Genomic DNA, 26,253 nt, shown 5'->3' with positions numbered 1-26,253 from the left:
GGAAAGTACGTCTATTTAAAAAAGCTAATAAAAAAGTTCTTAACACCTTTTTAAGAGACAGTCTCCACTACTTCTGATCTGATCATATAAGTGTAGGAAAGATGTGGAATGATTTCAAAGAGATGGTATTGACGGCATTTGAGAGATATATATGACATAAATTAATAAGTGATGTTACTGATCCTCCATGGTACACAAACGGGTCAGATCACTGTTGCAGAAGCAACAGAAAAAGCATGCCAAAATTAAGAGAACAAAAAATCCACACGACTTGCAATGTTTTGCAGAAGTTTGAAAGACAGTGCGTACTTCAATGCGAGATGCTTATAACAATTTCCACAATGACACTTTGTCTCGCAATCTGGCAGAAAACCCAAATAGATTCTGGCCGTACATAAGGCACAGCAGTGGCAAGACACAATCAATAGCTTCATAGCATGATATCAACAGTGAAGTCATGGATGGCAGAGTTATTAAACACAGTTTTATGAAACACTTTCACCACAGAAGATGAAGTAAATATTTCTAAATTCCAATGAAGAACAACTGCCAAGATGAGAAACATAGAAGTAGATATCCTCAGTGTAGCAAAGCAGCTTAAATCACTTAATAAGGCAAGGCCTCTGGTCCGGACTGTATACCAGTCAGGTTCCTTTCAGAGTATGCTGATACAATAGCTCCATATATAGAAATTATATATACATCCGCTCACTCACAGGAAGATCCGCACGTAAAGACTGGAAAGTTGCTCAAGTCACGCCAATACTCAAAAAGGGAAATAGGAGTAATCTGCTGAATTACAGGCCCATACAACAAATGTTGATTTGCAGTAGGGTTTTGGAACAAATATTAGAGATTCCACACTCACAGAACAAAATGCACACGAGGAGCCCTTAAGTCACAGTCAGTCACAATGGAAAAGAACGCAAAAAATATTTGAGCTTTTTTCCCTGTGCCTGTCTGCAACCCAATGCCCCCTCAATGTGATGATTAGTGATCTGTCCTTTCCATATTGTTGTTATTCCATCCTGGACTTAACATTGTTTGATTTTCTGACACACACAACAAACTATGTAATCTCGTACATGAAAATCTCTTTCACCCATTGCTCACTTTCAACTTATGTTCAATGTTGTCAGTGTGAAAACCACAATAGTTCTCAGCATGCAGGGTATACTGACACTGTCTTAATTAACACACAACATACTACTTTTCCACTCATGGAATATTGCACAACTACCCTTCAACAGTCCATTTTGCACTTAAATTATTAAGAGCTTTCATCCTGTGTAGCATTAGTACATTAATAAGAAAATATTAGGAAGAAAACTGATTCATAAGATTGGTGGTTTGGCCACTAAAACCACACAGACACATCATCTCTGCGAAGCATATGAAGCTCTTACCATAAATCTTGAGTTACTGTTGGGAATTTTGATGAGTCAATTCTCTTCTCACAGTCTTGACAGATGGATTTGTAATATAAAGATATTATCAATCTGGGGCCTCCTTTCTTGTAGTTCTTCTTTCCTCAAGAACAAGGAGAAAAATTTACAACATTTGCTGTACGGAACGTTGAGAAAAACTGAAAACTGTTCATGAGATTGCATACACAGGAAGTTTCAGGACCCAGTAACCTACCCATCTATTCTAATCTTTCTCAATCTTTCCGTCTTCCCTCTGTGAGTAAGTAACTAACTGTTTTGGAGGTCAGAACAGTTGTTTTCACTTATGTGTGTAAACTGGTCCTTTGAAGGTACATACTGGGCCATTTTGTCACCCTGGAATTTTATATTATTCCCTAGTGAATTTTGCTTTTGACACAATTAACCACCTTTCTGGCATTCATCATCTTTTTTTCCAGTGTGTTACCTGTAATTCTTGTCCGTAATCCCACATTTGTGATTTGGCAAGGTCTTTTCTGCATCAAAATATTTTTTCCATTGCTACTGTTCTCTTACCTGTTTGTTAATCTTTTTCCTTTGTGTTGTTATCTTGTTTCGGTATCCAGAAATTTTTTCTATATTTGATGATCTTCCTTCAGTGTTAACAATGTCAATCCCATACAACAATAACTTGTGATTTCTTATTTCCTGTAGTGTTTCTCCTCTTTCAAATATTTCTTTACACTTTCACTCTGCTGTTTCCTCCGTTCTTTGGAGAATATTCATGCATCCATGCTTTCTTCTTCCTCTTGAAAATCCTCAAAGTTCTCAAATTTAGTTCTGAAATGCTCTCTGTTTTGGATATCAGCTCCAGAAACATCCATCCATCTACAGTATGCCTCTTTGACTTACGTTAATCCAGTTTTTGTTGTTGTTGAAGTGTTGGAATATATGCTTAGTTAGTACACTTTCCTCCACTGAAAGGTTTTTTTTCCTCAAATTGTGTCTGAAAGTTTTAGAGTTATTTGTTGTTCCAATTCCCCGTTGGAAATTTTTTTGAAGAAGTTCACCTTTTGCCTGTATTCTCACAATTTATCATACTTGGAGTAAAGCAAATTCATTCTGCTGGCTAGTGCACTTGAAGTCATAATGACTGATTTTATTTTTGTTGATGGAGATTGATGTTTTTATTTATTGTTTATGTCTTTTGATAGTTGGTATACAATTTTAACCTTTTGACTCTGTCATTTGTTATTTAGTTATCTCTTCTCACTGACTGATGATGAGCGCCTCTCACCAATTGCCGATAACCTGTAGTATTATTTGCTTTCAGTGATCTTCACAATGTAAAAGTATCTCCAGTTTTGATATTATTTTACTGACCATTATTTTCTGTACATTCTCCATGTGGACACTTTGCCTTCCTACAGAAACTCTCCACCTTTTCCAGCTCATTTCTGTTTCAATGTTACCTTCACTAGTGTAAATCATCTCTCCCGTTTTCATGAACTTCATAATGTTCCCTAATTGCATACCTGAATACAGACACCCCTCATGCAAACATGCTCTTGCCATATTCACACAACAGTCCTACATACTTTTGCTTCAATCCTGTTTGATCTTCATTACTAAAGGACCCACTTTAAAATTCCATCAAACCCTTCTCAAAACTCTTGTCTCCCATCTTCCTGACAACAGATGGGTCCCTCTCAACTAGGGCCTGAGTGGCCTACACCTCCTTTCCAACCAACCCCTACTGTAATACTCTTCCCACCCTTAAAGAGGAACTAATAGCCAGGAAGTTTGTTTTTACTTTTATTTGTGTGTATTGGCAGTACTATGAATTTCACCTCCTAGAGGCTAAGTACTGGCCAGCCGTTCTGTCTCCGTGTAATTTAAAAGTTTTCTGCTTTTCTTCTGTTACAATTAACATAGAATATGTTTTGTATCTTCTCAAAACCTCTTGAAGACATTTAAAAATAGTTTTGTTTAATTCAACGTATTTTATTTTGTTCCTATTACCATTTGTTCGAAACTCACTATTAGCTGCCTTATTCCATCTGTGCTTCGGTTTTCCTCTGCTATGTGTTTAAGTACCTTTATTAAATAATTGCAGCTTTCATCTACGTCTCTTCATCTTAATTTTCTAAGCTGTGGCTTGTTATTTGAATTAATCTGTTGTACCTCATCATACATAATCACAATCTAGAGTTCTGATTTCCTTGCAGACAAGTCTGTTTCTTTCTATATTTATATCTACTTTGAATTATGAAGAGGTTTAGGTTTGTCACATACTGTATAATTTCTGTAAAATGTCATAATATGAAGTTACTTTTGAATTGATAATTACATCACTAAGATCAATAATTTGTATTTTCTCATTCATTATTTGTACTTGGCACAAACAAATAAAGAAAAAAGAAAATATAAAAAGTCTCTTTCATACTTTACATTTAATTTTTTGTAAAGAAGTAGAAATGCCCAAAAACACACACACACACACACACACACACACACACACACACACACACACACACACACACACAAAACTGAAGTACACCATACCTGCAGTTTGGATTTGAGCTCCTTCTTCTGTGACATGCTCACAGGCATTGCTTTAATCTGCATGATTTCCTCCCATGTTCTTTCCTCATTTGACTTGATTTCTGTTTAAAGGACCAAACGGCAACTTCATCAGAACATAAAGTACATTGGTGTAGGATGTCTTATCATGAAAGATACTGATGTATACTAGTCAACGGTGTAACATTCTCATTATGATAGTTCAAATAATTTAAGGAGTAAAGGTACCACCTCATCGGATTGTAGACACATTGAATCATCAAAAGGCACATGAACAAGGCTGAGAATTCTGTTAGCTTTCATACAAATCCTTTTTCTTAGCTATAAAGTAAACATACATTTAGATATGCATGCCCCCCCCTCCCCCCCCCCCCCCCCCCCCCACACACACACAAACTTACTTTTAGTGAATACATTGTGCCGACACAGCAGCTCAGTTAGGGTGAGGATTGTCTTGCATGTGCATGGAGTGTGCAAGGGAGCAAGGCAGTGGGAGGAAGGTTGGACAAGGATGGCTCTGAGAGCTGGGAGGGAGGGGCAACTGGTGCTTGGGATAGAAAAGTGGCGTAATCACTGAGCTCATTCTGGCCCCACGTATGAGGAGTTGGATGTATGAGGATATTGCACCAATTGGGTGGGCAGTTGAATATTTCTTAGCGAGGTGTGGAAAGGACTCTGGGCAGGATGGTTTAGTTGCTCTGGTTATATGTGGAGTTATGGTCCATAAACAACATAAAAAATTGGATTTATTTTCATGTACCTGATAGGTCAGGCAGCATCGCAACATGTGTGTCAACAGCTGCAGATGTACGACGTGCAGTGCTGTGGCATCGACTGCGTGTAGATGTTCGTCGGCGCAATGTTGGCTTTGCATCTCCTCTTACACGTTTTGCAGTTGCTATAATGTTTAAAATAAACCAGTCAATGTTGAGCACAAAATATAATCAAACTCATTTCCTCAAATTGTTTTAAGTTTCTTCACTGTATGGACTAATGCTTTTAAAAAATGTGTCTTAAATTCATATATGTGTTTCCCATGTAAGCTGTTATACTGAAATAGAAAGATCACTAAATGGCTTGTAGACATTTTTCAAAGCCTTCATTCTTTTTTGTCAATTCCTTTACCCTTAAATATTCAGTTTCTCAGTAACTTTGCTGCCTGTTTATTCTGATAACATATCTAAGATAACTTGCACAATGCCTTATACTAATAAAGCTCTCATTTTCATATGCTTGGTGAAAGGAAACTGCACAGAATGGAATACGTTATTTCACCATAATGTTTCAAACTGTTTAAACTTTTATTTGCAAATGTACACCATCACTTAAGATTGTGCAGCTGTTTCATGTCATAAAATACCATTGGCTAGTGAAAAAGTAAATTCTTATTGTGCTTCACTAAAGAATTTGAAGTTAACCAAGAGTGACAACAGGGGGATGTGTTATCCACACTACTTTTCAACACGGTTTCAGAGAGAGTGATAAGCAAGGTGGAGATTGATAACCCAGTTAGTGTACTGTTTAACCTAGCACATGCCAATGAAATTTGCATGCTGTCTGGAAGTTTGAAAGAGTTGAGAGAAGGATATGGCAAACTAGAAAAGCAGGCAGAAGAGTTAGGGCTTCGAGTAAACGACACCAAAACACAGTATCTCTTCGCTTCCAAAATAAATGCTGCTGTTAAAAAGAAATACCTCACGTTAAATGGAGCCAACTATGAGAGATGTGACAAGTCTCAGTGCTTGGGAGTGCTAGTAACCAATGGTAACAGCATACGAGAAGAAATAAAAGCAAGGATAGCTGTGGGAAATAAAGCTTACTGATTTTTTATTATGGTTATTCAGTTGCGTAGCCTGAGCAGAAAATCAAAGGTGACTGTCTATTGAATGGTTATAAGGCCAGTGGTAATATACAGCTCAGAGACATGGACAAGGATGTGACAGAAGAGGAGTTCCTGAGGAAATGGGAGAAGAAAATATCAAAAAAGATTTTTTGGAGCAGTGAGTGAGGCAGGACAATGGAGAATACAGAAAAAACAAAGAATTGGAAGAGCTATACTGTTATGCTGACCAAGAGCAACAGATTAAGATGGTTGGGCCATGTAGAGTGAATGTCAGAGGATAGATCTGTCAAGAAGGTCTACGGAAGAAACCCAGGTGGCGGAAGGTGCAAAGGGGCCACTGAAACAGTGGCTGGATGATGTGGAGAATAGCTTGACAAAGGAGGGAACAAGCAGAAGACGGTCAAGATCAGATTGTGATCATCAGAGGGGCCAAGGCTCTACAGGGAAGATAGCACCAAGAAGTAATTAGTAATGAAGAAGTACAACCAGCTTGTATTATGCAACAGACAGAAATTATTAGCAGTAATTTACTGCTGCACTTCAGAGGGTGGATGGATAAGTAATCGTTCACCTAGCTTATTTTTGTGGTCCAGCCTCAGAGCATGGCATCCTGTCCTCTTTCCTCTAAAACCTCAGTTCCATAAGACTCTTACTTCATAAAACACCCACCAACCCCAACAATATTTTCATGTTGACAGATGTCAACTATTTCAGAGGAAAACACACATCTCATACCATATGACCCACTATTGACATTGCATTTGAAGTTACAATTATGCTGTAGATCTTTCTACAGTCATCTGAGACTGCCACTCTCCACATCTTGTCCAGAGATGTATCTCCTGTGTCTTATTATACAAACAAGCAACACTACTCACACACACATGTTGGCCACTGGCAAAGCAGCACACACTATATTTTTACCATACAATACCATCTCTGATATGAACAACTAAATCACCTTCTCAACCATGGATTTTACAATCTTTCATTGTACTCGGCATGTAATTCATCCCAACTCTCACAAAATCATATTCCAACATGTACTCAATCTATGTAATTCATCCCAACTCTCACAAAATCATATTCCAACATGTACTCAATCTATGTAATACTGTTGCCCATTTCTAAACTACTCATGTTTTCAATCCTCTGACCTAAAGACAATGCTACAAATCATCTCTAATGCAACAAATAATAATAATCTCCAAGACCACCTGCATCACTTACATTATCTAACTCTCACCCTAAGCAGACACAGGGCCATCTACAAATTTTAAATGAAACAATATCCACATGTTAGTGGGATGAATGGTGAAGAAGGATCAGTCTCTAGGAAGTAGTTTTGTTGTACTGTGATGTTTCAGCATGCACAGGGCACACTGGTGTAATGGTGATGGATATGTGGACTTGAAACTTCCTGGTAGATTAAAACTTTGTGCCAGACCGGGACTTGAACTTGGAACCTTTGTATTTTGCGGGCAAGTGCTCTACCACCAAGTGCTTGGGTAGCTCAGTTGGTAGAGCACTTGCCTGTGAAAGGCAAAGGTCCTGAGTTCAAGTCTCGGTCCGGCACACAGTTTTAATCTGTCGAGAAGTTTCATATCAGCGCACACTCCGCTGCAGAATGAAAATTTCAGTCTGGAAACGTCCCACACACTGGATAAGCCATGTCTCCGTAATATCCTTTTTTCCAGGAATGATAGTTCTGCAAGGTCTGCAGGAGAGCTTCTGCGAAGTTTGGAAGGTACGAGATGAGGTACTGGCAGAATTAAAGCTGTGAGGATGGGTCATGAGTCATGCTTGGTTAGCTCAGTGGTAGAGCACTTGCCCGCGAAGTCAAAGGTCCCCGAGTTCGAGTCTCAGTCTGGCACACAGTTTTAATCTGCCGGGAAGTTTCATATCAGCGCGCACTCTGCTGCAGAGTGAAAATTTCGTTCTGATATGTGGACTTAATTGACAGAACAGTATCATATTCAGTAATGAGTAGTTTGTAGTGAGATTAGAAATTTAATTCATCTCTAAATAAAAAAAAATATTATCTAGAAAGAATCAAAGAAGAGATCAAGCAGTACACAGTAGAGTTCAACCCACTGAGACTGAATTAAACATGTGACTAGCCGATTAATGAATGTTACTCGCGTGTGTTTTCTTGTATTTTACAACATACAAGTTTTTGTTTCTTTTGTGTGCATGTTTTGTTACCTAATCCACCACAACATTGCCACAAGGCCTGTGCAGTCAACATCAGGGCACTAGGAGAACTTGTCTTTTGAAACTAATAATGTGACCCAACTGTACTTGAATATTTATTATTCAGTTTCATGTTGATGTTCTGCTTGGTAAAACTAAGTAAAAATATCACTTGTTTATAAATAGCTTGATTCAACATGTTTCATACTGGCTGTTAAGTGTACACCTGTGACCACAGGTAATAAGTTCACCAATTACAGATCGCATCTGTAGGAGGTGCTGCATAACCTACTTCTAAAGAATACCAGTTTTTACTATGTTTTTAGAAGATTTCTCTTACAATCACTTTTGTGTGAACATTTTTAATGGTATATTTACAATTTAGTAGTTAGGGGTATTCAGCTGTACTTTGACAAATTACTATGTAATGTATTCCGGCATAAACGTATTTGTATACAGAAGTCATTTTCAGTTTGTAGTTTATTTTCTTAGTATTTTAACTATTTTTTCTTTCTGATTATGATATTGTAAGAAGTCAAAGTTAGATATGATAGTAAGCAAGACACCCATGGCTGAAAAAAAAAAATAAAAAAAAATGTGTTCCCCTTAGGCAGTATGCCTACTGTAAGTTGGAGAAATATTATGTTTACTTTTAAGATAAGCCTACTGAGTACTGCACAAAGTATCTACCATGAAGTTAATGATTGACGAAGGACTGGAACAAATTATTGAGTTGTCAACAATTTATCACCATGAAACTGTTTCACACAGTTTGTGACAGTATCACATTGTAAGCAACTTTAGAAGTGAATGAATATGTAAGGACATGAGAATCTGTGCACATGTAAAGCTGTAACTATTGTTCTGTACTTAATGGGTAATCCTCTTCCAAAAATTTCATAAAACTGATATTTTCTTTTTTGCTTAAAATGTGATCTGAGATGCCTATTTTATTGTACTGTTCTTTCCAAGTTTGTCAGAAACTCTGTTATTGTGTTGTAAAGCGATTCACAGTGCAGAAAAAATTTTTGACATTGCAGCCAATGTGGCAGCATGTAATTTTAAAAATGGTCTAACAGGCAGTATGGAAATTACAAATATGCTCCAACTTGAGATTGGACCACCATGTTACAAGTTCTGCACAAAAGCAGATGAAAAGAGTATCGAGCGAGCAGAGCAGTGGATGACAAAAACTAGCAAAGAGGCCCACTGGACCACCATGGGCATGTAGAAAATAAGGAGAACCACCTCCTTGATTTGGAAGGATTTCTGTGTTGTTCAAGGATTGCCAACTAGAGGTATTTTTAACTTAATTACAAAAACTGTAACCCAAAACTTTAAGCATGGTTTTCTAAAAAATATTTTTTTTTATTGGCAGGAAACATAACTTGAGAATAGTTCACGTAATTTTGATTGAAATTTGATGCCAGCAATCTAGATTGAATTCTCTGTCAGTGTATGTAGCTGTTTTCCCATATCTTCAAAAGTATGTTTTCGGGGCACGCTTTTGTCTTAATGTTTTTGGTAAAAACATGACACCTGTTTCAACACATCAACAATTTGTTAGAACTTACTATTTTTTCAATTATCCTATGTATGCTGATGGAAAATACATTGAAAACCAGTTATAAAAATTAGTTTGTTACAGGTCCAATAGCAGGGCTTTGGGAATTCCCACCGATGACCAATGTTCCTGCTGCAGGGGGTTTTTCCACCTTGTGCAGCAGCTGGAGGGAGCATCTGACATGGACACAAAAATGATTTCTTAAAGATAAAAGTGTAAGGAATATCATCAAATTTAACATTACTTTTTACTTTACCTGAAAAAAAAAAATCATGATCACCACCTATTTTTCATGTGTTCAGAATGTGCTGCCCCCTTAATTGATCAAATTACAGCATGCTGCTCTCTAGAATTTTTTGTAACATGGAAGAAAAAATGTGATTTCCTTGAGAGGATGTAAGTGAAGGAAGTGTCTTCTTTTCTTCAATTATGTGGTATTAAAACACATTCACATGAAGTGTGACTATTTTATTCCCAACAACTGCCGTTTACAGTTAGTTTATTTCATTCTTCTGTCAATTAATATACCACGATCACCTTTAGAACACATTTACAACTAATAGCATGGTAACTAGTATGTACAATTTCTATTATATTGTGATTGGAGGATAAAAAACATTTACTTAAGGCAGATATTGTTATATCATACCATAGTTATGATACTGTGATATAATAGGGCGTCTAAAAAATTACAATGTAAAGTAATCATTTTAAAGTGATGTAGGAACAGATGAAGCAATACATGGTAGTGCTCGATCCCCGACAATGAAAGATACAAGTAACCAGACTATTAAGAAATATTATTCAGATTTGTGTTAGAAATATTATTCAGATTTGTGTTTTGTTGTGGGCGCAAGTTAATGTTGCATGTCATGAGTCATCTATAACTCTTCTGGCACTCTTGTCGAGTCTGATAAAACATTGCCTCATTGTGTGCACAGTCAACAAGGGGCTGCCACATCATGAATCAGGCAACTAATAATGTGGCACCAGACTGTTCTGTAACAATAGATACTTTGGAAATGAAGACAATATTGGGCAGCTTCCCGTAATGTTCAAGCTCTGTTGTACCGCTTTCCTATGGATTGGTTCCACACTACTGCTAAACTAACAAAATGACAACATTGTTAAACCTATGATTATTTATAATGTTTATTAAGCTACGTCCATACTCTGAAAACCACTGTGAAGTGTATGGTATTGGATACTTCCCATATGGAATGTGGGAAGAATGCCAGCTTAAATGCCTCTGTACATGTGGTAATCAATTTCATCTTGTCTTTGTAGTGCCTACAAGACCAATATGTAGGGAGCTGTGGCATAGTCCTAGATTCCTCGCTTCATGCTGGTTCCTGAAACTTTGCAAGTAGGATTTCTTGGGATAGTTTGTGACTATCTTTAAGTGTCTTCCTGTTCGTTTTTCAGCATTTTTGTGATGCACTCCTGTGGGTGAAACAAACCTATTACTGCTTGTACCCTTCTTTGTATACATTTAAAATTCCCTGTGTGCCATGTGTGGCACTATTTCGACTTGGTCTTCTAGTTTGGTAGCACTTCTGGTACTTTGCCACTGATGCATGCAGCTTGTCTCTCTGGTTTGGAAGTGTTTAGCTAGCCATGCACTGTGCATCGGGGCAGTGAGCAGAGCCAGGAGGACAACACAGTTACTCGGTGGCCAGGCTGTGAGTTGAGAGTTGGCTTGCTGACACACAGCTGTCTCACTGCATGGAGTTATTGTGGGCCTGCAGACCAGAGCAGTCTTGAGGCACTGCAACCTGTGGCTTAAGGATTTGCTGATAATGAGCCTCTGTTCCATGGATGCCAGGCACAAGAGGTTATGTTGTGGCCACGGCATGTGCATAATTGATCATTGCAAGCAACATTCAATTCTGAACAGGTCTGTAATCAGATGGATACTACAACTACTGTTATCTAACAACTACTTGCATGCAGTGTACTGACAGACTGTGTTAATAATTGATTTACTAAACTAATGGTCCACAGTACTTTATGTTTGCTGTATAATCTTACAGACTCTGAACATTTGTATGTTGTCGGTGAACAGTTGGCTTGCTAGATTTTGTATGTTATCATTAGTGTTACAGCTATACTGATCGGCTGCACCACCAGTAGCTACTACCACTAACTGAAGGTACAGTTGTTTTCCATTTCTAATACTGAGCTGTCACAGGTTCATTTCTGAGTTGTTTCTTGTGCCTTGTATGTGCTGGTGGACTGAGGTTCAAGTACCAAGTTGTATGTGACGGCAGTATTCAGACGGCAAAGATCCAGGCTTCCGCAAAATGGAAGTTTCATTCTTAATTGTTTTTAATTGTATTTATCTTCTTCCTGTTTTTAATTGTATGTATAGCGAATTTTTGATTTCTGTGGGCTCAGTATAGTTCTCAACTTACTTGCACTGGTTTCTTGTTTTATGCTATAATGTACTGAACAAACTTAAAGAATAACTCAACTACAACAATCAAATAGAATTAATTCACCATGACACAACTGAAAGTTGTGTACAATCTAAGTTCAAATCTGATTCTCTCACTCATGAGGAGCAACCACCTTAATCAATTATGACATCTGTTAACTCCTCCAAAAGTAATTCAATTTTCCAATGTCATTGATGTTTCTTTCCTATTATTTTGAAACACCACAACCAAAGGTTTCTCTCACAGAGTATGTGGGAACAGCATCATTGAGTTAATAGGTATGACAGAGGGGCTGGGCTGTATCACAGACTCAGGGGCGTTAGGATCCTTAGAAATAATGAAAGCCATTCACTAAAACAATCACTGCAAGACTATTCAACTATTACGACATTAAAGATTTGTGAGAAACATTTGATTGTACCATGATCAATTTATGTGATTTCTTGTGGCTGCTTGCAGAAAATCCAGGTCTGAATCCTGGTCTGGCATGAATTTTGTATTGCCACAGAAGCTGAGTAATGTGGTGATTACTGTGTTAGTTAACAGTATTAATGGATTTTAATCTTTCCAAGCATAAAACCAAGTAAGAGATTGTAGATCACTGACTGAAAAGCAGATTTAATTAAATACAAACATGTAAAACCAAATACAAGCAAAGTCAATTAGGGAAGTGAATTAAAGTCAAATCAATCTGTACTGTTCCACAGTAAAGTGACAATGGCATGAGATATTGCTACAACTGCAAGGTATTGATATATTGTACAGATTCATACACCATGTGGTCATCATGCAGGATCTCTACAACTGGTGTGGACTTGTCTGTATCAATGGTTCAATACCTTGGTGGAGAACATAGTTCAATCCTTTTGTTTCTGGGTGCTATTTAGTAATGAAATGGGTATTCCTTCATGATTGATTAGCTGATGTATGAGGAGTCATGGGCTTATGTTGAGGTAAGGCACCTGAGATCTGTTTATAGAGAAAGTGTCATCCTGTCCAAGCCTTGACAAAACCTGGAGAGTGCATGCTTGTAATTTCAGAAGTGGTATGTAATGGTGTCCACAAAACAAATGAAATCTTTTGGTGCAGAGAAGATGATCTTTTGGTGCAGAGAAGGTGGCACCTGTCCAAGTGGAGCTATTGCTAGTGCTTGGCACTTTTCATGTGAACAAGGTTCTTATGAACCTGTCAATGCTGTGGAGGCCAACACCCAGAAAGAAAACTCATGAGCCAAAGAGCACTATGTGAGGCATCAAATGCAAGAGAAAATGTGGAGAACTGGTAGCAACTAACAGTTACCCTAAACATGTGATGGGTTTAGGATTCTGGGAGACTAGAGAGGATTCCACTAGATGATCCAAGAACACAATGGCAAAGTATGGTGTCATTTGAGTTCAAATGTAAGTGCTGCAATTTTTTCTGTAGACAATTTCTTCAACATTTAAGTTGCAGATGAAGATGCAGTTGGTTATGGTTGGCATAAATGAGTAAGTTGGTCATTGGAAAAGGCAGTGTTCAGTGGCAACAAAACCATGGGTATTGGGAGTAACAGTGTAAAGGAAAGTGGCATCGCTTCTGCAGCAAGGACAAGGTATCCAATTTTCTCCACAAGATGACTGGAGATAGCAAGAGCTATTGGCACATGAAGCAAGCAGATGCAACATCATGCTGGGTGACCCTGAACGAATAAGAATAAGAAGAAGAAGAAGAAGAAGAAGAAGAAGAAGAAGAGTATTAAGATGAGGCCTTAGTGGTGCCATGATAGCATCAACTGTGTATTCAGAATAGACTAGTCTGAAGCAAACACTGCAGAAATAAACCATGGACATGGTACTACAAGAATAAAAAAAGATGACTGCTCCACAGATCAAAATCTAATGGGAGAATTACAGATCAAAAATTTGAGCAAATAAAATTGTAAGAATTTGCCCTATTTCAGTTGATTAATGTAGGTACACCAAGATTACTAGAAATGGCTTCTTCAGAAACAAGCAATGAGTGGAATAGCAAGATAATACAGAACTACAAATAACAAGAAAGATAGTAGTAATCTCTACATTATGCAAAGATGAAAGTCAAGCTGGAGGAAATTTTATTAAGATGTGATTGGTGTTGGATACAAGAAAGGGAAGTGAAATTTTTAATGAGGAGGCAAACTGCAGAACTTAGAAGAGCTATTACAGGAATTAATGTCATTTAAAGCTTTCCTTTTCCATGTAAACATATTTTAATAGGCATTTGAATTATTTATTTCCAGGGTAATGTCAGGTTATGCACATAAATATAGCATACAGCAGTGACAAGAAAAACATAAACACACTGAAAAATTGTGGAAAAGTAGTGTCAAATGTAACAGTTTAACAGAAGCAGAAATATGTTCTGAGCAAAAACCTAAACTAGCGGCATCTGATGTAGGCATTTTACTACCTCATGAGGTACAGGTAAGTGAATGAAAGTCTGAGCCTGATGGATGTAGTGACTGTGGCTGGAACCCAAGTGATCCTGGGCAATGGTCCTATCCATTTAATAACAGTGATGGAGACAATTGTTTGGAAGGGCATTTCAAACATTGACCATCAAACAGTTCAACAGTTTATAGAAAAGCATAGTAGAAAATTTACCACACATCACTTGTATTCCAAATGTTCTAACAATATATCTGAAGTAAAAAATAAAAAATAAAAAAAATAAAAAATAAAAAATCCTCTTCTACTGGCCATGCTTATTATTTCAGAACGATCCCAAAAGGCCTGTTACATCTAGGTTAGCTAAAATAGAAAAAGAAGTTGATTACCCCAAAACAGTTTGTTGTACAAAAATAATTGTTTAGCATGGAGATGTTTTGAACAAAGCCTAGTAGGTAGCAGTGTGCATTCCATGTTCCATTTAGTGTTCAAGACTTTTTACATGAGCCTTTCAAAAGAATTTTGGATGTTACTATCTTTTTAGCTTCAAGAAATTTGCCTTTGAGGGGATGTAACTGCCAATTAGGAGAGCCAGATGATGGAGACTTCTTGGGGTTTAATTAGATTATTGACTAAATATGACTCATTTTTAAGATAATATACAAATTATGTCAAAACCTGTCAAGAGAAAGATGAAGAGATACTGCACTTTTTATTTTGAAGAGCACATAGTGAGTGTTTATCTTTTTTCTTCTTCTTCTTCTTCTTCTTCTTTCGATGCGACTGGAGTTGTATCTAGGACCAAACATAGTATTCTGCTTTTAAGGTATGTGTTTTAACAAAGAGGAAAATAAATGAGATATTCACGAGAGGTTTCTGGAATATTTTGATTTGCAGAAAACACAGATGATGCAATTAGTAATGCTGTCATAGATGTATTTAACAAGCATGAAATTGATTTACAGCACTGTCATGGTCACTGCTTTGGCAATAGATCAAACATAGCTGGATAAATAAAAGGTGTGCAAGCAAAAATTAGAGACATTTATTCACTGGTAACATTTTCTCCTTGTGCAGCTCAACTTGGAACTTAGTAGGATTACATGCTAACAAGAGGCAATGAAGTAGTCTGTACATTCTCCAAATGTCTGAACCAGCTGTACAATTTCTTCTGTGCAAGCTGACACGAGATGAGAATGGTTGTTAAAATATACTGGCAGTTGATCTCTTTGTGGCCTGTCTGAAAGAAGATGGAGTGCAAGTTGAGGCAGTGGAGTCTATAGCAGAGAAGCTACCAGAAGTAACAGAAGCTTTAAAATTAGCAAAAAGTCAACACAGTTTGTATCATGATAGGGTAGCAGAAGTAAAGGGCATTATCAGTTATTTCTCCAATCTGAAACACTGATTCTCTTGAATGACTGGAAAGGCACTTTAGGCCACATACATGTAACAAGTTTGATTCTGCACTTGAAAGATATTTCCCTTGATACTGAAATGAAAACTGTTAAATCTCCTAATGGTCGCCAAAGATAAGGATGTAAGAGCTCTCTTGCCTGAAGGCGAGCTAAAAAAAAATGGCTTCTGAAATTGGGAATGGGGCAGTTTTTTCAAAGAAGAGAGGAAGGGAGGAAGATTTTCACTGATGAATCTTTTTGAGGTGGTAGTGGAGCATCTGACATGCTCTCAGATGAAACTGTAAAACAACACTTTTAAATAAGAGGTTTTGGATGTAATCACAGGCAAAACAGTTTCTTAGATGGATTCTTAGTAAGAGGAAATGAGAAATATTTGTGCAACTTTTGAAGCCATTCTCAGAGTAAATATATAAATTACAACTTCTCCTGAAGATCACATTTATAATTTGACAAAGATATACAAATGTTTAAGTAAGTGAGTGCAGCTACTTTTCCAGATTTGACAAAGGCAACAAAAAACAAAGGGATTACATTTCTTCTTCTAAATGAAATTCATAAATTCAGGTTTCAATTTGTGGTTCCTCTACTTTGCACTGCACTCAGGATTTTCTTTATCCCAATAGTTACTGTTCCTTCAGGCAAGAGCAGATTTAGCAAAATCAGCATTAATAAAAAATCATTTAAGATCAGCTTTAGGCCAAGAGAAACTTAATCATATAGCACTAGAATCGATAGAGTATGAACTTCTTTCTAAATAAGCTTTAGTGATGTAATGGTTAACTACATCATCTGCAAGCATGGAAGATTCAGTGTTTCATCTACAATTATCTGAAATTGTTCAGCTGACACAAACAGTTTCAACCAGACTTTTTAAATCAAGATAATGAAGTATGTGCTAAATGTTGGGTTTGTTTCCTTTAGTAGCTATTATTATTATTTCTTTCCTTTCTCAGACGTTATGTCCGATTAAAAATGGAAAGTGATGCAGACCTTGATCACGCGTGACTTCCTTTCAACTGTACCGTATATGTTACACTGCATTTAGGAACTTTCGTGTAATTGAATGTGTGTCAATAATTACAGATTTCTGTAGTTGTATATATACGTTTGGATGTAGCTGTATTGCGTTGATGTAATGGTGGATATTGTGTGGTATGACTCCTGTAGTTGATAGTATAATTGGTATAATGTCAACTTTATCCTGATGCCACACGTCCTTTACTTCCTCAGCCAGTTGGATGTATTTTTCAATTTTTTCTCCTGTTTCTTCTGTATATTTGTTGCATTGGGTATGGATATTTCGATTAGTTGTGTTAATTTCTTCTTTTTATTGGTGAGTGTGATGTCAGGTTTGTTATGTGGTGTTGTTTTATCTGTTATTATGGTTCTGTTCCCGTATAATTTGTATTCATCATTCTCCAGTACATTTTGAGGTGCATACTTGTATGTGGGAACATGTTGTTTTATTAGTTTATGTTGTATGGCAAGTTGTTGACGTATTATTTTTGCTACATTGTCATGTCTTCTGGTGTATTCTGTATTTGCTAGTATTGTATATCCGCTTATGATGTGATATACTGTTTCTATTTGTTGTCTGCAAAGTCTGCATTTATCTGTTGTCGTATTGGGATCTTTAATAATATGCTTGCTGTAATATTTGGTGTTTATTGTTTGATCCTGTACTGCAATCATGAATCCTTCCATCTCACTGTATATATTGCCTTTTCTTAGCCATGTGTTGGATGCATCTTGATCGATGTGTGGCTGTGTTAGACGATACGGGTGCTTGCCATGTAGTGTTTTCTTTTTCCAATTTACTGTCGTCATATCTGTTGATGTTATGTGATCTAAAGGGTTGTAGAAGTGGTTATGAAATTGCAGTGGTGTAGCTGATGTATATATATGAGTGATTGCTTTGCATATTTTGCTAGTTTCTGCTTGTTCTATAAAGAATTTTCTTAAATTGTCTACCTGTCCATAATGTAGGTTTTTTATGTCGATAAATCCCCTTCCTCCTTCCTTTCTGCTTAATGTGAATCTTTCTATTGTTGAATGTATGTGATGTATTCTATATTTGTGGCATTTTGATCGTGTAAGTGTATTGAGTGCTTCTAGGTCTGTGTTACTCCATTTCAATACTCCAAATGAGTAGGTCAATATTGGTATAGCATAAGTATTTATAGCTTTGGTCTTGTTTCTTGTTGTCAACTCTGTTTTCAGTATTTTTGTTAGTCTTTGTCTATATGTTTCTTTTAGTTCATCTTTAATATTTGTATTATCTATTCCTATTTTTTATCTGTACCCTAGATATTTATAGGCATCTGTTTTTTCCATCACTTCTATGCAGTCACTTCTTGTTTAGTGTGTTTTCCCTTGACTATGCTATTTTTCTTACATTTGTCTGTTCCAAAAGCCATATTTATACCATTGCTGAATACTTCTGTTATCTTTAGTAATTGGTTGAGTTGTTGCTGCCAGTAGTTTTAGATCATCCATGTATAGCAAATGTGTGATTTTGTGTTGGTATGTTCCAGTAATATTATATCCATAATCTGTATTATTTAGCACGTTGGATAGTGGTTTCAGAGCAAGGCAGAACCAGAAAGGACTTAATGAGTCTCCTTGGTATATTCCACACTTAATCTGTATTGGCTGTGATGTGATATTATTTGAATTTGTTTGGATATTAAGTTAGGTTTTCAAATTTTTCATTACTATGTTTAGGAACTGTATCAATTTAGGATCTACTTTGTATATTTCCAATATTTGGGGTACACTGTCAAAAGCTTTTTGGTAATCAATGTATGTGTAGTGTAGCAACCTTTATATAGTTTGAGCTTGATATGTCACCTCTGCATCTATTATCAGTTGCTCTTTACATCCTCTTGCTCCTTTGCAGCAGCCCTTTTTGTTCTTCATTATTATTATTATTATTATTATTATTATTATTATTGTTGTTGTTATTGTCATGTTCGTTGGTGGATTTGTGTGTGTGTGTGTGTGTGTGTGTGTGTGTGTGTGTGTGTGTGTGTGTGTGTGTGTGTGCGCGCGTACTAATATTTGTACCTATTCAAATATGGTGCGTTCAATTAATAAATAAATTAACTGCAGGGCACTGTAGGCAGCATATATTTACTGCTCAGTGTAAAACAACATATTAATGAATCAATATTAGTGATAGTTAGCTCCTACAGGCTGAGAAGACTTGGGACTCCTCACAAATGGATCCATGAAATCTATGAGTGACCTGGGTAGAGGAGGCAGAGTTTTGAACAACAGTAAATACACAAACTATAGACTCTTACCCACACTTCAAACTTAAATACCTGTAACAAAAAAACAGTGTTTGCCACAACAGCAAATTAAGAGAGCAAATCAAGAAGTGAGAAATGCAGAATTGTTGTTGAAAGTGATCTCTACTCAAATTAGTGAACAGTTCAAGTTACAATTGAAAGAAAACAATGATAAGAAAGTGAACAATCAGAGCAACTAGAGGTAACGTTAGTGCAAAGTACTGGCAAACATTTGATTCAAAACTTAAAGAAAACAATAAGCAAATAGTTGGATAATTACACTTGTTTAATGCAGAAGAATAATGAAAGACTCAACAAAATTAGAAGTCAATTTGAAATCTACAGAGAAAAAATCTTGGATCTGAAAGTGTGCAATGAAACTGGATTCAATAATGAAAATGTCGGTACAGTAACAGTAACGACAAAGTAGCCTTGTTGTTGAAGGAGAAGGTTCAGTTTAGGAAATCAATGATGACCTTGCTACAAAGATAAAATTTCAGACTGTAAGACAGAGGTAAACAATACTAATTCTGCTCCATTAAATTTCGGGAATGCAGCCGCATAAATTCTGCTTCTTCTTCTTCTAATATTTCGGCTGTATATCTTGCAGCCATCTTCAGAGAGAGCCGTACAGCCGAAATATTAGAAGAAGAAGCAGAATTTATGCGGCTGCATTCCCGAAATTTAATGGAGCAGTCTTTGCGCCGCGAAAACCTGAAGATTCACAATACTAATTCTGACATTTTAACAAATGTGGACCTGCTACTAGCTCAAAATGGCAAAGTATTACGGAGATTTAAGAAAATAGTCTCAAAGAACATGCACTGAACCAAGAAACCAAGAGTGAGGAGCTTGCAGAGTTACAATACTTACTAAAAGTATTTGTGATGAAAGTGAGGATAGTTTCAAGATTTTGACAAGATACTGTAACAACATATTAATGAATGACTTAATTCTTTTAGAGAATTCCTGTTTTGTCAGAAGATTGAGAAGGTTGTTGACTTTGGCATGAAGACTGTAAGTCACACTTATCTGGAATGTTACAGGGAACTTTGCTGAGGGGAAATTATTCTCTGCATCAGTGGTGTAACTTTGCTAAAAATTGCATACCAGAGAGCTGCAATAAACTTACAGGAAGGAAGGTGACAGTTGTTGAAGTCAGTGTTGTAGAAAACAGCGATGAGGAGCAGGAACACTAACATTTCTGTCCCCAGAGGATCACAACTCAATTTGTGATTTGGGTATGGCAAAACCATGACCTAGAGCCAATGTAGTATTACTTTGGCGATTTTCATACTTGCATGCTGCACGTCTTGTTCTACTCATCTTTTCTTCCACTGTGAACCTCTCTTTTACCCATCAGTTAAGAATCGTTTTTGTTAGAATTAAAGTGTAATTCCACAGTACAAGAAAAAATTCATTTACTTTTGTATTTGCTTGATGAGAAATTTTCTGGTATTTTTGGAAAAAGGAATTTGTTTCTTATTATCTTCATTTGAAAAAAGATTTTTTATATACAGGTGTTATGTACAGATGACATGTCTGCTTTATTTAAAAAATGATGTGATGTAGATGAAATATCAGGTATGCTGGTATATCTGTGCTGTTTTAAAGAAATGTGACTAGTTTTGCTGAAATATTGCATTTTTGTAAACAAAGGAATCTGTATTTGTTCTGAGTAATTTACTTAAAGAGTGAATATTTTGTAGTTTTGAAACTGGTTGAATACATATATATAAATAAAATACAGGAATTTTGGCACTGTTTTGGAAATTATTTTACACTTTTCATGAAATCTGGTTGTCTACTGAATTATTAGTTAAAAGATAGGATGTCAGCCTTAAAGGTATTTTAGTGCAACATTGTGGGCGTAGCCAGCTGTAGGTATGACAACTGTGGAAACATCTCAGAAAACAATGAGAAATTCTGTTCAAAGTGGAGATCTTAGAGCTATGTTTTTGCTAATTGTGTTAACTTTTTTTTTTTTAATCCCTGTGGCAGTTAGGAATAAATTCTCACTTTAGGAACAACTTGCTTGTCAGATCTCACCTGTAAAGAAATGTTGCAAACCTACATGTTGTACTGTACTTATGTGAGAATTCTGAAGTGGATTTGAAGTAATGGGTTGTGATGAAGGTGAGAAGAATGGTGCAAGTAGGCCGATGATAGTTTAGGGATTTCGTATGTTCAGAACCATAGTGTTTCATATTCAGTGTGTAAACTTCTTTATGTTTTGAGCAGAGTGTAAACTAATTTTGTGCTATCATTTAATGCAATGTGCAAATGCTAAGATGACTTGGTGATGTGTTAGCTGCGAGTCTGATGGTTCTGAAGCATGTGGAATTTCAGGCAAGCAGTGACGATATGTTACTGGGATAAAAAAGCTACGATAGCCAGCTGTGTGAAATGTAGAATAAATTAACACTGTAGCTGTCTACAGGTAAGTACCACCTGATTGCTATTTTTCAAACATATGTTTGACATATACAGGTTGATTCTTATTAACGTTTAAAAAAAACCAAAGCGACACTGATGATGCTGAGACAAGTAATTTAAGACACATAGGGTTGAATGTCAGGAAATGCCCCAAAAGTGAATGACAAATGCCACCACATGGTGGACCTCACCATACAAGCATTAGCTGACTCTACTGGTCTGTCACACCTAATCATCCCAACCCAAGTCAAGTATTCACCTCGGTGTGGCTCTGGGCCCAAGTGCACAAATTTAGCATGTGAGGCTTTGGGTTTGAGTCTTGCTTCTGGCAGGCATTATTTTTGTCATTGTGTTAAACAATTGTCCGCTTACATTGGGGTAAGATTTATTATTTTATTTACCGATGTCATGGTCTCTGCTGGTTTATTACAAAGTACAGTACAACAAAAACCTACTGTATTGTGTCACAAGTAAATGAGTATATGCTTCTGAATTGTGTCATTACCAGTATGTATATATAAAAAAAGGAAAGAAATACAAAGTAAGAACAGCTTTCATTTGGTTACAACAAGGACAATAATTTTGCAGCTTTTACATTTACAACAGATAACATTAAAAAAAAGAAAAGAAAAAGAAAAAGTGATCCTCAGCCAATAGGTATCACTGGATTAAGATATGGAGGGGCATGTGGTCAGCACACCGCACTCCCAGCCATTGACAATTTTTGTGACTGGAGCCACTACTACTCAATCAAGTAGAGCTGCTACTTCTCAATCGAGCATCTACTCAACTGACCTCACAAGGGCTGACTGCACCCTGCTTGTCAACAACACTCAGCAGTGACTCATCCAAGTGCTAGCCAAGTCTGACAGCTCTTAACTTTGGTGATCTGACAGGAACCAGTGTTACCAATGCGGCAAAGCCATTTAGCAACATTTACAAAAGGTGTTTGAAATTTGAACTGTTTGCTCAAATGCATGTATTATATCGCTCAACCATCCCTTTATGCCCAAGCCCATCCACTGTTCATGCGATGAGGTCGTCATCTTGTGACATCACATGTTCAACATTTCTCATCCATTTTGGGGTATTTCCTGACATTTGCGACCCCATTAAATCACGTCATTTACAGTGCTTCACTGGTTCCTACACATGAATAAGAATCACCCTGCATGTAATGTAAAATTGAGTACAACAGGGACTGGAGGGTCATCAAAACTAGAAAAGAGTTTTACTATTGTAATTTAAATTAACAAGGCATACCTTTTTAAACATGGGTGTTGGGAATCATAGTTGTGAAACATAGTTTTGAAATTACTACAAGATTAACTGTGAGTGTTCACTTACTTTCCTGTCAATAGGTTGTAAGAAATTGTCATTGTTATGTTCTACTTTGCATTGTTTTTTGCTTTGCAGAGCAAAGTTCTTCTGGGAGTTGTATATAGTTTATTTATCGTAAAAGTTTTCCCTACATTCCTGCTAGTTTTAAGATTTGTTACTTGCCTAAAATGATCTAGAATTGTAAAATTTGAATGATTATGTAACATGTTCTTTATTACTTATGTAGAGGTTCATTCTTAGGTCTTTCAAATAACTGTCTAAGTGTAAAAATTTTGTCAGGTCCTATACTATGTTCCAGTTCTGGATATGATGTGTATGATTATTTAGGCTGCTTGTGAAACTGAAGTTTAAAGACTTGATTAGAAGGTAGGAAGGAAGTGGGAATAGATCTTCATTCTTCATGTCTACAAATGTATTTCTTATTTTTCAACACAGTCACCCTGGTAATGAACACATTTCTCCCAACAATAGACCAGTTTGTAGATATCATCACTATAGAATGTCTGACTTGTTCAAAGAACCACAGTCTCACCTCTACTTGTACTACTTCACTATCAAAATGAGGTCCTTGAAGGTGTTCATTAAATTTTGGAAACAGATGTAAATCGGGTGGGGCCAAATCAGAACTGTATGTAGGATGATCAACAACAGGGAAATCAGACTGTGGCAAACATCGCAGCGCTCATGTGTGGTCTGGCATTGTCATGCTGAAGTAGAGGGTGCTCCATTTGTGTACAAACTCTTTCAGTTTTGTAAGATCTCTCACAACAGTACAATTGCATTACACACTGCCATGTTACATGCTACAAACTGGATCCCTCTACTGGCAGAGGGTTGTAACTTGTGTCAGCAAAGCAGGAAAGTTAACCAAGTAATATGCATGACAGTAATACCTCAACCAATCTTGAGACCAGAATAAAAATTTCTGAGGCATTACCTTTCAGCACGATCTCGTACTTGAGATAATGCAGAACTCTGTTAATAATTCCTAAGTTTTCACTTTTCAACTATGTTCATAAATGTACTTTTTAAGTGATTTAGTATTTGGGTATTATTCAAGTATTTTCAAAGGTGCATGACCAGTAGCTAACTTAGCAATTTTTGTTTATTGCAGATAATTTAGTGTACCTTCTTCCAAGAATGTCTGATTAATATTGAAGTTTATCATTTTTTGCTAATTATGATAAGTGGAGAATGTAATGTTATTTCTTCTTAATGAACTAACTTACTTACTAGACGTTATGTCACTTTCATTAACATTTTCTTTCAGGTACTAGATGGGTCACTCAATGTACAAAAAAGTTTTCTTATTTTACCATTTTCAAATAATTAGTTCTTGCATCATTTTACTAAATGTATATTAATATATGGTTGTCTTATTCTGTTCCTGATTTACAACATTCACAAGAAACAACCTGCTCACTTATTATTTTGCCGTGTTTCTTCACTGGTATGTCACTCTAATGTTATTGATTTCCATTTAAAGAGCTTTGTTAAAATTTTTTATTAATTTGATTCCTCTAACGTTCTGTCTCAAATAAACTGTGATGTGGAAATGGAATTAAAATCTCCCTGAATTAAAAATGAAATAATTATTCTTACCATGAATTCCTATTTGGCTCCTTCATTTTCAGGATTTTTTATATACTTGCCATCAGTTCTGTGAGTTTTCTTGTAATATTCTATATAAATTTTCATGAAAAATTTTCACAATTGTGGAGAATTTATGTTCCATAGTGGCATAAAATGTTATACATATGGTGTATATGACATTCTGTGAGGAGGTAATCCATGGTTGACAGTCTCTTGTTCAAACTGAATCTACCAATATCAGTGTCTCAGATTTACACATCCGATACCATTTTTGCTCATATTTAAGGAATTTTAATTTCTGCTCAGGAGTCAGGTTCATTAATGAAATTTTCTGTTGCTACTGTTTCTTTATCCTATTTAAAGGTAACTAAGAAAATTTGGAATATTTTACAGAGAATAAGAGTAAAGACAGAGATTTATATGCATGAGTACATTTGTTTTTTAAACAGGTTATACTTTGGGATCTTCAGCAGCAGGTACACTGGGAAATATTTCTGTCAGTCATTTGGAAAACAAATTCTTTGAAGAACACCGTCATCTCTCAAAACGTGTCACATGATGTATGACATCGAAAACAACCTTGTAATCCTTCATACAATGAAGAAGGAATACATTATGGACATATATGAACAATTAGAATTTTAGGCAGACCTACAAAAATACAAAGAAAAAATGCTCAATGAGCCGTGCACTCATAAAAGCATCAGTTTCTTGGACATCTGTCACCCCATTATTGACGAATTTCTTTGAAGTTAATCCACAAATCTGTTACTGTATCTAGAAGTTTGTAAACATGCTGTTTAAGCAGCACACTGTGTGTCCAAGCTATACTAATGATCTCTGCAGTTCTCTAAGGTTCAATCTTTGCACTCTAGAAGATGTAATTCTGCACTTGACTTGGATGCCCCACCCACTGTGATTATTTTATGCTTTCGCTAAATCAAGAAAGTTATTTTAGCCTTATTTGTAAAACAGGCAATTCAGAATTTTTGAAAATGTTGTGACCTAAATCCTCTTAAGCTCAAAGAATACTTGTAATAAAATAAATTACAGTCTTTATAATCTTGACACACCCAAATTTCTCACAATATCACTGGGCATGTAACATTTTTAATCCCTCCAGCTTATACTTTTATCATTTGGACATTGTTTCTCTACAGCATAAAGTAAGTTTTATAGTCTATCTGTACTTATATTGGACATACGTACACCTTGTTTTCTCATCTTCTATTATATGCAACAGTTATACATCTATCAAATTTACGGCAGCTTTCAGAACCCCTCACAAATGGCCTAATACAAAGGCCAAGACTGATAGTAAACTCGATTAAAAAAAAGTTCTCCACAGCAATTGGAACAGTTTTTCATTAATTCAACAGACACTTGCAGAATTAACACATAAAAAAATTGATAAATGCTCAAGAGAAAGACCAAGAGTGTGTTAAGATCAAGCACTGACCAGTGAGAGGAGACTTCGTATGAATTTCTTATGCCTGTGTAGGAGTGTGATTATCAGACAAGTTACTAAACGTGCTACTTTGGACCATATCATACTGTATGTAACTTGTCAGATGCCACATACTATGTTGAGGATAATGAACTTTCATTAAGAAGACAAAAGTGCAGAGATATCACCCATGTCCTCCATATGAAGCCCTTTTACAGCCCTAAGGTGCAGATCATTGATGGGGGCGTCTCACTGAAGCAAACTAGAGATCTGCTCAATAATCATGGAGCTTTAATGGGATGGGCTACCTCTGATGC

At 36.3% G+C, this 26,253-nt stretch overlaps 1 protein-coding gene across 1 annotated transcript in view; it reads right to left on the bottom strand.

Moving 5' to 3' along the window:
• Positions 1–26,253, bottom strand: part of LOC124625765 (transmembrane channel-like protein 7) — a 50,783-nt gene that overhangs the window by 5,577 nt on the left and 18,953 nt on the right. Inside the window, exons 3-4 of the mRNA XM_047149207.1 lie at positions 4,729–4,866; positions 3,951–4,051 (exon numbers count right to left, since the gene is read on the bottom strand). Coding sequence (XP_047005163.1) covers positions 3,951–4,051; positions 4,729–4,866 — 239 coding nt within the window. The remainder of the gene's footprint in view (positions 1–3,950; positions 4,052–4,728; positions 4,867–26,253) is intronic.

This window comes from Schistocerca americana, chromosome 1 (assembly GCF_021461395.2).
Source record: "Schistocerca americana isolate TAMUIC-IGC-003095 chromosome 1, iqSchAmer2.1, whole genome shotgun sequence".
In the NCBI taxonomy this organism is placed as follows: Eukaryota; Metazoa; Arthropoda; class Insecta; order Orthoptera; family Acrididae; genus Schistocerca; species Schistocerca americana.
This window is presented reverse-complemented; position numbering and strand designations above follow the sequence as displayed.